Raw genomic sequence first — 12,348 nt, forward strand, 5'->3', positions numbered from 1 at the left:
CGGATGCCCCTGAATGTGTTCGCTTTCGGTGAAGGGTCAGGGAGGTACTCCGATCCAGACTTGTGGAGGAGAAACTAATTTCTGTGGGTGTGGTGTAGTGTTTGGCCGGAGCAAGGAGTCTGGTTAGCCAGGGGTCTGTCAGGTCAACTTCAAGATAGTCAGTGACTGCTCAATCAGTAGACACATGATCAGCATAGTGTGTAGTTTTACAATATAACTAGTTACCAGCTCCTCCTCAGTGCTCCCAATAGTGAAAGGAATTGGCTACACACTCCTATCAACCCACTGACCCTGGGACGGAGGCAGTTGCATATTTATTTTTTTATCACAGATCATCCACAACAACATTTCTCAACACGTAACTCAGGGCTGGGTGACAATGACAAATGGGAATATAAAAATAAATCATGCTTAACATTCAGGTCGGGAAACGGTTGCTATACAAAAGGAAAACTGACAAATGTCTCCAAAGTACAATGTAGTACACATATTTCAAACATCCATTTTGTCTCTACTCATTTTGGTAAGAGCATTTTTTTCTTCCAAAATATGTTTCTAGGGGTCTTTTCTTTTCTTTTTTTGCTTTACAATAAAGTAAAGCAAATGCTGCTCATTTAGATTTTTTTTTGTGGGGCAGCATGCCCTCTTTTTCATATATATACTCCCACCCTTACCCCTTCTGGCAATCCAAGGGCTAGATTCAGTCCATAGGGCTGAAGATCCGGGGTATAGCGCGATTGCAATTTAAAAACATAGTTCTCCGAAACTGCATTCACGGTAAACACTGCATATATTGGCTCAATCTTGCTATACCGCAGATCTTCAGTGCTATGGATTTAATTTTGCCTGAAGATAAGGCTTCCAGTTCCATACTGAGGCGTTGTTCCACTCTTACTCAGTCCCAATTATTTGTATTACCATATTGCCCATGTAATTTGAAGCGAAGAACTGTATTGATGCGCTCGCTGTGGCTCTGTTAGTGTACTCTTCAAGTAACAGTGAGTGTTCTCTGTTATTATTGGTTCATCCAGTCCTAGAGCTGCTCTACTGGGCCACTAGCCTGGCACGCAAAACAGATGTTACAGTGTCCAGCGTTCAGTCTGGTTTAACCAGGCTACTTGGCCACTATAGCAGAGTGGGTTTATTTATTAACCCGCTGCATACTGAAGTGGTCTCTTGTGCTAATATCCAGACAAAGCCTCATCTTCATCTGTGCTCCTCAATGATGACATCATTAAACAAGTCGTTCTGTAGTCCTTTGTCCTTTAATAGTCAAATATCACGGAGACCTATGTTGGTGTCCAGTTAGGTCTCCAAATTCAGGGTACCCAAGACAACCCATTCATCGGGAGACAGAACAGAAGTGCACTGCAGTCACCATATCCAGACCTCAAGTCCTTTCAACTCAAAGAATGTCCTTATCTATCCCCTCTTCCCTTCCTCACCCAATAAGTGCTCATCCCTTACCTCTTTTACAGTAAATAACAAAAAAAATACATTTCTATGTCATGTTAACTATTTTCGACAGTCCATTTGGTGGCCGTTCGCTGGTCTGTTTTTTTTTGTGTGCGAGTGTGTGCAACCTAGGACGTAACTCCAGAAGGACACTGTACTTCTGTCTGACAGTAGGCTGTTATTGGACAGATCTCCCCTTATAAAAAACAGTCTTGGCCTCTCCATCTTGATCTTAGAATGACTAGGAGACCAAATGGTGTCCTGCAAGAGATGTCCCAGACAAGCTGGCCACAGTGTCTTCTTTTTCACCATGTTTAATCTTAGTAGTCTTTCAATTTGGTCTGCTATTCTATGTTCCAGGTCTTCGATTGACACATTTATTATTTTTTATTCTACCTTTAATTAGCTAAGCACAAATTCTCATTTACAATGACGGTCTACACTGGGGCAAACCCGGACGACGCTGGGCCAATTGTGCACCGCCCTATGGGACTCCCAATCACGGCTCGTTGTGATACAGCCTGGATTCGAACCAGTCTGTAGTGACGCCTCTAGCACTGAGATGCAGCCCCTAAGCCTTTGCATTTGGTCCACCATCAGACATTAAACCAAATTCAAATCCATCTTTGAAGGGATCCCTCACACATGCCATCCATGGCTCACGAAGATCTTCACTGGCATTTGAAGTTCCCAGACTGCACACACTCCACCTCCTCCAACCTCTGGCCCTCTACCCGCTTTCCCCAATCTCCCCTGGCTGTATCCTGGTCACAGTGGTCAGTGTCTGACCCTCAGTTTTTGAGGAGAGGATAGGGGAGAAGGCAGGGGGACAGCAGTAGGACACTCCACTCAGTCGTGGCTCTTCTCAGACCAGCGAGGCCTCGGCTAGTCATAACTCTGTGATCTCCAGCGGGCTCTCGTTCAGCATGTCAGTATCCTTGTTGTTACGGTGCAGCGGTGTGGACTTGGCTGACTCAGTACGGGTGTTGCGCTCAGCGTACAGCCCGCCATCGGTGACGTTCAGTGCCTCTGTGGAGCCTGCCAGGGCCCGCTGGTCGTCCTCTGGCAGGCTGTTGAGGTCAGAGGTTAGGAGTGTGCCCGTGCTGCTGTGGACGCCGTCGGGCCCCCTCATCTCAACGGGGAGCTTGTGTCTGAAGCGCAGCGTGCCCCAGCTGTCACCCATGGCCACACGGTCATCCTCGTCATCATCCAGGTCACTCTGGATCAGCTGGGAGAGGAATGAAGGGACAGGCATGGAGGATAGGAGAAAAATGTACAAAAGTAGTTAGCACCAATTGTCTCATCAAAAGTAAATAACATTGACATTCAGATGCAATATTGTGAAAAGGAGTGCAGCAGTCAGAAATTTGCCTGAAAGGAATTCTGAGGAGAAAAACAGCAGGTAGTTAGCACTAGCAGTGAGTTGCAACATCCTATCGAGCAGTAAAGTGGGCTGGCAGTGGCCTACAGAAGTCATGCAAACAGAGTGAGAGGCAGTGAGATGGGGAAGCGCCAGTAGAGGAAACAGTAGTGAGAGCGCGCCCTCCAGTGGCAGGGAACAGGACAGCACACAGCAGCAGGATTGGACCTGCTTTTTCTCACGTTCCACCTCTGTGACTGACGATTGGTCGCATTGGCTGGTCGACTTGGTGACCAGTCTGGCTGCAAATAGCTTTTTGAGCCTCAGGTAGTTGTCCAAAACCCCATTGAGCAGTGAGCCCTGATAGGACAGCAGTTAAGGTAAGTCACAGTCAATCAAAATCACATTTACCCATCCCAATATGTTTTAGATAGCTGCACAGAACCTAAAAAACAATGTTTTAATATTAGTCCTCAACAGGAATGTGTGAACTCTGCCACTTGAGAGGACACCTGTGTGTGTGTGTGTTCCTCACCTTAATAGGCCCTTCCCTCATGATCTGGCCCAGCTTGGCGACATTGTCGTACTCCTGGATGGCTGCCCTCAGGTAGCGGTCATCCTCAGGCTTGGCCTGGGGCTCGCGGCCAAACGTTCCCTGCAGGGTGTAATGCAAACACACACACACTTCAGTTAAAGACTAACGCCTGGCTTCGAACATCACTGGGGATAGGAGAGACAAAGAAATTCAGAGCTGACTTTGGTCGGGATTCAATGAAATGCGTACTGCACTGTCGACAATGCAGGCAATTTCCATGATGTTTGCGGGGATCGCATTCACGGTAAAATGCAGCAGTCGGCTCAAGCATAAATTACCTTTAAAAGTCAAGTGCAGTGCGCTTGTCAACAATGTGCCTTTGATTGAATCCCGGCCTGTGGGTCACTCGGAGGGCAGAGCCATGATGACTAATTGGAGCTCATGTAAACCTGAGACAGATGGTGGTTTCATCTTCCCTATGGTGTTAGTAGCACAATACTGTAGCACAATCCTGTGTAGTGTGGTGTTCTGTGTGCTGTATAGTGGATATTCACAAGCCCCATGGTTGGGCACAGTACTTATTAACAAAGATAACTCGCTGCACTCATAGAAATTCATAAAGTTGGATAAATTAATATAAACATAAATGGCTGTACTCATAGAAGTACATGAACATACGTAGATAGCTGTACTCACGTGAGTCCGAGCAGGGCTGTTCCACAGGTCAGTGATCTCACTGAGGTTCACTGGCAGGTCTTCTTCATGCTCTGCCTGGGCAGCTAGCTCCAGGTTCCGACAGAACGGGTCCAGCCAAACAGGGTTGGCCCTGAGTGTCAACAACACAGTCTTAGCTATAACCACACATAGCTAACACTTCACCAGTCTAATTAGATAATGTATACACAACTCTCAGACATTTAAGATCAGCACAACATGCATCTGTGAGCTTGCAAAAGGAATAAGCCGCCACAGACATATCAATGAAATGAGTGAAGTGCAACAGAGTAGGTTTAAAATATTTCTAAAATGCATTCACACTGTAATCTAGATTGTCTCACCCCTCAAATGAGTATATATTGGTGTTGGGCATATCCAGGATGTCCATGAGACCGTGGTTTCCTGGAAGACAGACAGGTGGATATTATTATTTCTCTCTCTCTCTCTCTCTCTCTCTCTCTCTCTCTCTCTCTCTCTCTCTCTCTCTCTCTCTCTCTCTCTCTCTCTCTCTCTCTCTCTCTCTCTCTCTCTCTCTCTCTCTCTCTCTCTCTCTCTCTCTCTCTCTCTCTCTCTCTCTCTCTCTCTCTCTCTCTCTCTCTCTCTCTCTCTCTCTCTCTCTCTCTCACCCACCCTCACTCACTCTCACTCACTCTCACTCACCTGTGGATCCTGCTACAATGGCTTTCAGCTTCCTCTTGTGTCTGTAGCACAGAACATCACACAAACAGGTGAGATGATCAACATGTTTACATAGCCAAGTCAAGGTAGTGTCTCCTATCATAGCCAGTGTGAAGTAACACCATTACAAATTCCATTGAAAGAAAAAGTTATTAACAATTGAGATGAACTGAAAGAACAATCAATACTTTGATTCATAAGAGCATATTGTAAAATGGAGTGGTTTAGTATGAATATGATTATTGGATTGTATAAATTAAAGTGGATTATAATATGTTTGACAATTACAGATCTTACACTGTGCGATAGTACCAGTTTGTGAAGATGAACAACATGGCTGCCAAGAAGAGCAACACAGCTAGGATAATGATGGCCATCTGTAGCGTTGTGAGGTCATCAGGTGCTCTCCTGCTGATGGCAGGCTGGACGTCCATGATGTTGTAATTCCTGAACAGGTTCCTCAGCTGGTCCTTGTTCTCATCAATCATCTGAATCACCCTGTCAATCACAAGACCAGGGAAGGAGAGACAATGGGCTTAGCATAGAGAGGAGTAGACTTATTCAGCATGGTTTTAGTGTAGTAACAATGTAATGACATAGAAATATAATTACTAGAAGGGACAAAGCCCCCACAGACCACTGCAATTTGACCGGAAAATTCATGGCTACACTAACTATGGGTAATGTCCGTTCTAGTAATTACATTTCTATAGGTAATAACATGATAATAAATGATACTGCCAGGCAGCAACTGACTTTTCCACGTCCAGGATGCGGTTGGTCTGCTTGTTGACCACATGTATGAGCACGTCTGTCTGGGCAAAATTCACTCTGCCTTTCTTGTCCACGTGGAACTGAGCAGAAACAGAGGAGGAGATGACAAAGGGGGATAGTGGGACACACACATTTCATACGTCATTTTATACACTAGCATGCATACATGCACACACACACCTGCACAGAGACACACACATCCTTCACATCCCCCAACCCCACCTACCTGCACATCGTCCGTGTTGACTATGGCTCTGGTGATGTTGGATAGCAGGTTGATAAACTCCTCCTGGAACTGTTGAACCCGCTCGGGTATCTCGTTGATGATGATCTTTACCCGCTGGTCGTCCCGCAGGATGTAGATGTCTACCATGGCGATGTCACTGTGGCCCGCCAGGTCCCGTGCTAATACCTCCACCATGAAGTAGCCCGGGTCGTAGGCCGTGAACAGGTCAAAGGTACGGATGATCCCATCTGTCTCTCCTAAGGTTCAGGGCCAATTCCATTGTGATTCACGGTTATCAATGGGGTTGAGGCCCATTCCTTTTCAATTCAGTCAATTTACAGTAGTAAATTCATTATCTGAATTTAAATTAAATTGATCCCAACCATTGTTATAAAGGAATGGTAAGGAGACTTTGAAGGGAGAAAGATTTATCAACACGGTTAGGGCCAATTTAATTTCTGTCAATATTTTCACCTTAATTGAAATGGAATTGATCCCAACCTTAGTTATCAATGAGTATAGTAGGGGGCAATTCTATTTCAATTCAATGAATTGCCTTAATTTTGAATTTAAATGGAATTGATCCCAACATTGGTTATCAAGGATTAACTTCTCTAGGGTAGGGGGCAGCATTCGGAATTTTGGATGAAAAGCATGCCCAAATTAAACTGCCAGCTACTCACCCCCAGAAGATAAGATATGCACATTATTAGTCGATTTGGTTAGAAAACACTCTTAAGTTTCAAAAACTGTTTGAATCATGTCTGTGAGTATAACAGAACTTATTTAGCAGGCGAAACCCCGAGGACAAACCATTCAGATTTTTTTCAATGTGTTTTCATTGGGAAAACAGATTTCTAAGGGACCTGCTTGCAGTTCCTACCGCTTCCACTGGATGTCAACAGTCTTTAGAAATTGGTTGAGGTTATTCCTTTGTGTAATGAAGAAGTACGGCCATCTTGAAGGAGAGTCACTCGAAGTGTCCTGTTTGTTAGAGGCGTGAGACCAGAAAGCTAGCTATAGTTGGTTTTAATCCTTTATTGAACACAGATCATCTCGTCTTCAATTTTATCGATTATTAACGTAAAAAAATACCTAAAGTTGTATTACAAAAGTAGTTTGACATTTTTTGGCAAAGTTTACAGGTAACCGTTGAGATATTTTGTAGTCACGTTTGAGCAAGTTGGAAATTGTGTTTTTCTGGATCAAACGTGCCAAATAAATGAGCATTTTGGATATATATCGACGGAATTAATCGAACAAAAGGACCATTTGTTTATGGGACATATTGGAGTGCCAACAACAGAAGCTCGTCAAAGGTAAGGCATGAATTATATTTTTATTTCTGCGTTTTGTGTCGCGCCTGCAGGGTTGAAATATGCTTCTCTGTCTTTGTTTACTATTGTGCTATCCTCAGATAATAGCATTGTTTGCTTTCGCCGAAAAGCCTATTTGAATTCTGACATGTTGGCTGGATTCACAACCAGTGTAGCTTTAATTTGGTATCTTTCATGTGTGATTTAATGAAAGTTAGATTTTTATAGTAATTTTCATAGTAATTAATTTGAATTTGGCGCTCTGCATTTTCTCAGGCTTTTTGCCAAGTGAGACAGTAGCGACCCGCTTAAACTCAGATTTTTGGAAAGAAATATGAACTTTACCGAACAAAACATACATGTATTGTGTAACATGAAGTCCTATGAGTGTCATCTGATGAAAATCATCAAAGGTTAGTGATTAATTTTATCTCTATTTCTGCTTTTTGTTACTCCTCTCTTTGGCTGGAAAAATGGCTGTCTTTTTCTGTGACTTGGCTCATACCTAACAGAATTGTTTGGTGTGCTTTCGTCGTAAAACCTTTTGGAAATCGGACACTTTGGCTGGATTTACAACAAGTGTATCTTTAAAATGGTGTAAAATACTTGTATGTTTGAGGAATTTAAATTATGGGATTTCTGTTGTTTTGAATTTGGCGCCCTGCAGTTTCACTGGCTGTTGACGAGGTGGGACGCTACCGTCCCACATACCTTAGAGAAGTTAACAAGGAATACTACACAAACACAGATAATAGTCATGCTAGGCAGTAGGCAGTGACTGACCTATGATGAAGACATTTCCTATGTCCTCAGAGTCATTGGACTGGAGTTTAATGTAGCGAATGGACAGGACATGGTACAGCACCAGGCTGTTGTTCCCTATGTCGTTGTCTATGGCCTGTACCCGGATCAGATCTGAGCCCACCTTGGCATCAGCTGCCACACCTAAAAGGAGAGAGAGAGAGGGGAAGGGGGGGACACAAAGAGAGAGGATGAGAGAGAGAGAGAGAGAGAGAGAGAGAGAGAGAGAGAGAGAACTGGTTAGTGAGAGCAGCACAATATTATCAATTCACACACATGCACATAGAAACACAAACCCCCACCCCAGTTTTATGTACAGTACCTGCAGTGTACTCCAGCTTGGTGAAGCGCGGTGGCTGGTCGTTGATGTCCTCCAGGTAGATTCTGATCTCCTGCAGGGTGGCGTCATGGCTGGGGTCAAGCACACTGCCCCGGGCTGACCTCCGATCCCTGGGAGGGACCCAATTCCTGTGGCTGGAGGCCTTGACGATGATGGAGTATACTGAGATGTCCTCACGATCCAGATCCTTCTTCACCTTCAGTATGCCCCCTGGGCTCAGGCCAAAGTTCCCCTCAGTATCTCCCCCTAAAGGGCAGGGGTGGAAATCAGTGTTACATCCATTCATAGAAGGGACAGCAACAGGCAGAAGCCAAAAAGGTATTTCATTATTCAGTATTAGTAATAATGGACTGATATTTTTACATTGTCCGGTATGGATGAATCCATGTGTGTGTGTGTGTGTGTGCATGTGCTTCTGTGCCTGTTTGTGTGTGTGTCTGTAGTGTTGTGTTGTCCTCTCCACAGACCTGCTATGAAGTAGTAGACTACAGCGTTTGAGCCTTCGTCTGCGTCCACAGCTCCTTTCACATTACCCACTACTGTCCCTGGAGTAGAGTGCTCTGCCACAGACAGAGTCTGGTACGGTAGGCTGCCTCGCTGAGAGCGAACCAGGCAGACAGGCATGCATGCACACACACACACGCACACAGATACATGAGCCAGACGTAAGACAAAATCGTCACACATATGAAACCAACACATTAGCCCCGTTTATACCTGGTTCTAACATGCATCCTTTGTACTGATCTTGTCCACATTCAGATTGTGCTCACATTTTCAGACAGGTGTAGACGATTAAAAGACGCATTGTGATCTGATTGTGACCAGATCTTCCTGACCACCTCCCTTCAACATTGTGTCATGATATCTTTCAAGTGTAGATGGATCTGGACAGTGAAACCATTTACAGTGCCTTCAGAAAGTATTCATACCACCTCAAATCAAATCAAATCAAATTTTATTAGTCACATACACATGGTTAGCAGATGTTAATGCGAGTGTAGCGAAATGCTTGTGCTTCTAGTTCCGACAATGCAGTAATAACCAACAAGTAATCTAACCTAACAATTCCACAACTACTACCTTATACACACACACAAGTGTAAAGGGATAAAGAATATGTACATAAAGATATATGAATGAGTGGTGGTACAGAACGGCATGGCAAGATGCAGTAGATGGTATAGAGTACGGTATATACATATGAGATGAGTACTGTAGGGTATGTAAACATAAAGTGGCATAGTTTAAAGTGGCTAGTGGTACATGTATTACATAAAGATGGCAAGATGCAGTAGATGATATAGAGTACAGTATATACATATGAGATGGGTAATGTAGGGTATGTAAACATTATATTAAGTGGCATTGTTTAAAGTGGCTAGTGGTACATTTTTACATAATTTCCATCAATTCCCATTTTTAAAGTGGCTGGAGTTGAGTCAGTATGTTGGCAGCGGCCGCTAAATGTTAGTGGTGGCTGTTTAACAGTCTGATGGCCTTGAGATAGAAGCTGTTTTTCAGTCTCTCGGTCCCTGCTTTGATGCACCTGTACTGACCTCGCCTTCTGGATGATAGCGGGGTGAACAGGCAGTGGCTTGGGTGGTTGTTGTCCTTGATGATCTTTATGGCCTTCCTGTGACATCGGGTGGTGTAGGTGTCCTGGAGGGCAGGTAGTTTGCCCCCGGTGGTGCGTTCTGCAGACCTCACTACCCTCTGGAGAGCCTTACGGTTGTGGGCGGAGCAGTTGCCGTACCAGGCGGTGATACAGCCCGACAGGATGCTCTCGATTGTGCATCTGTAGAAGTTTGTGAGTGCTTTTGGTGACAAGCCGAATTTCTTCAGCCTCCTGAGGTTGAAGAGGCGCTGCTGCGCCTTCTTCTCAACGCTGTCTGTGTGGGTGGACCAATTCAGTTTGTCCGTGATGTGTACACCGAGGAACTTAAACTTTCCACCTTCTCCACTACTGACCCGTCGATGTGGATAGGGGGGTGCTCCCTCTGCTGTTTCCTGAAGTCCACAATCATCTCCTTTGTTTTGTTGACGTTGAGTGTGAGGTTATTTTCCTGACACCACACTCCGAGGGCCCTCACCTCCTCCCTGTAGGCCGTCTCGTCGTTGTTGGTAATCAAGCCTATCACTGTAGTGTCATCCGCAAACTTGATGATTGAGTTGGAGGCGTGCATGGCCACGCAGTCGTGGGTGAACAGGGAGTACAGGAGAGGGCTCAGAACGCACCCTTGTGGGGCCCCAGTGTTGAGGATCAGCGGGGTGGAGATGTTGTTACCTACCCTCACCACCTGGGGGCGGCCCGTCAGGAAGTCCAGGACCCAGTTGCACAGGGCGGGATCGAGACCCAGGGTCTCGAGCTTGATGACGAGTTTGGAGGGTACTATGGTGTTAAATGCTGAGCTGTAATCGATGAACAGCATTCTCGCATGGGTATTCCTCTTGTCCAGATGGGTTAGGGCAGTGTGCAGTGTGGTTGCGATTGCGTCGTCTGTGGACCTATTGGGTCGGTAAGCAAATTGGAGTGGGTCTAGGGTGTCCGGTAGGGTGGAGGTGATATGGTCCTTGACTAGTCTCTCAAAGCACTTCATGATGACGGAAGTGAGTGCTACGGGGCGGTAGTCGTTTAGCTCAGTTACCTTAGCTTTCTTGGGAACAGGAACAATGGTGGCCCTCTTGAAGCATGTGGGAACAGCAGACTGGGATAAGGATTGATTGAATATGTCCGTAAACACACCAGCCAGCTGGTCTGCGCATGCTCTGAGGACGCGGCTGGGAATGCCGTCTGGGCCTGCAGCCTTGCGAGGGTTAACACGTTTAAATGTTTTACTCACCTCGGCTGCAGTGAAGGAGAGCCCGCAGGTTTTGGTAGGGGGCCGTGTCAGTGGCACTGTATTGTCCTCAAAGCGGGCAAAAAAGTTGTTTAGCCTGTCTGGGAGCAAGACATCCTGGTCCGCGACGGGGCTGGTTTTCTTTTTGTAATCCGTGATTGACTGTAGACCCTGCCACATACCTCTTGTGTCTGAGCTGTTGAATTGCGACTCGATTTTGTCTCTGTACTGGGACTTAGCCTGTTTGATTGCCTTGCGGAGAGAATAGCTACACTGTTTGTATTCGGTCATGCTTCCGGTCACCTTGCCCTGGTTAAAAGCAGTGGTTCGCGCTTTCAGTTTCACGCGAATGCTGCCGTCAATCCACGGTTTCTGGTTTGGGAATGTTTTAATCGTTGCTGTGGGTACGATATCGTCAATGCACTTCCTAATGAACTCGCTCACCGAATCAGCATATTCGTCAATATTGTTGTTGGACGCAATGCGGAACATATTCCAATCCGCGTGATCGAAGCAGTCTTGAAGCGTGGATTCAGATTGGTCGGACCAGCGTTGAACAGACCTGAGCGCGGGAGCTTGTTGTTTTAGTTTCTGTTTGTAGGCTGGAATCAACAAAATGGAGTCGTGGTCAGCTTTTCCGAAAGGGGGGCGGGGGAGGGCCTTATATGCGTCGCGGAAATTAGTATAACAATGATCTAGGGTTTTTCCAGCCCTGGTAGCACAATCGATATGCTGATAGAATTTAGGGAGTTTTGTTTTTAGATTAGCCTTGTTAAAATCCCCAGCTACGATGAATGCAGCCTCAGGGTGTGTGGTTTCCAGTTTACAAAGAGTCAGATAAAGTTCGTTCAGGGCCATCGATGTGTCTGCTTGGGGGGGAATATATACGGCTGTGATTATGATTGAAGAGAATTCCCTTGGTAGATAATGCGGTCGACATTTGATTGTGAGGAGTTCTAGATCAGGTGAACAGAATGACTTGAGTTCCTGTGTGTTGTTATGATGATCACACCACGTCTCGTTAATCATAAGGCATACCCCCCCGCCCCTCTTCTTACCAGAAAGATGTTTGTTTCTGTCGGCGCGATGCATGAAGAAACCAGCTGGCTGCACCGACTCCGTTAGCGTCTCTTGAGTTAGCCATGTTTCCGTGAAGCAGAGCACGTTGCAATCCCTGATGTCTCTCTGGAATGCTACCCGTGCTCGGATTTCATCAACCTTATTGTCAAGAGACTGGACATTGGCGAGTAGTATGCTAGGGAGTGGAGCGCGATGTGCCCGTCTCCGAAGCCTGACCACGAGACCG

At 45.6% G+C, this 12,348-nt stretch overlaps 1 protein-coding gene across 1 annotated transcript in view; it reads right to left on the bottom strand.

Moving 5' to 3' along the window:
- Positions 1-277: 277 nt before the first annotated feature.
- The window catches only part of cdh23 (cadherin-related 23), a 727,760-nt gene continuing 715,689 nt past the window's right edge, over positions 278-12,348 (bottom strand). Inside the window, exons 57-68 of the mRNA XM_071379722.1 lie at positions 8,670-8,799; positions 8,185-8,448; positions 7,845-8,006; positions 5,746-6,002; positions 5,502-5,599; positions 5,043-5,243; positions 4,728-4,768; positions 4,409-4,469; positions 4,047-4,176; positions 3,351-3,470; positions 3,065-3,175; positions 278-2,683 (exon numbers count right to left, since the gene is read on the bottom strand). Of these exons, the coding sequence (XP_071235823.1) occupies positions 2,345-2,683; positions 3,065-3,175; positions 3,351-3,470; positions 4,047-4,176; positions 4,409-4,469; positions 4,728-4,768; positions 5,043-5,243; positions 5,502-5,599; positions 5,746-6,002; positions 7,845-8,006; positions 8,185-8,448; positions 8,670-8,799 (1,914 nt within the window). The 3' untranslated portion in view covers positions 278-2,344. The remainder of the gene's footprint in view (positions 2,684-3,064; positions 3,176-3,350; positions 3,471-4,046; positions 4,177-4,408; positions 4,470-4,727; positions 4,769-5,042; positions 5,244-5,501; positions 5,600-5,745; positions 6,003-7,844; positions 8,007-8,184; positions 8,449-8,669; positions 8,800-12,348) is intronic.

This window comes from Salvelinus alpinus, chromosome 32, assembly GCF_045679555.1.
Source record: "Salvelinus alpinus chromosome 32, SLU_Salpinus.1, whole genome shotgun sequence".
Taxonomy (NCBI): Eukaryota; Metazoa; Chordata; class Actinopteri; order Salmoniformes; family Salmonidae; genus Salvelinus; species Salvelinus alpinus.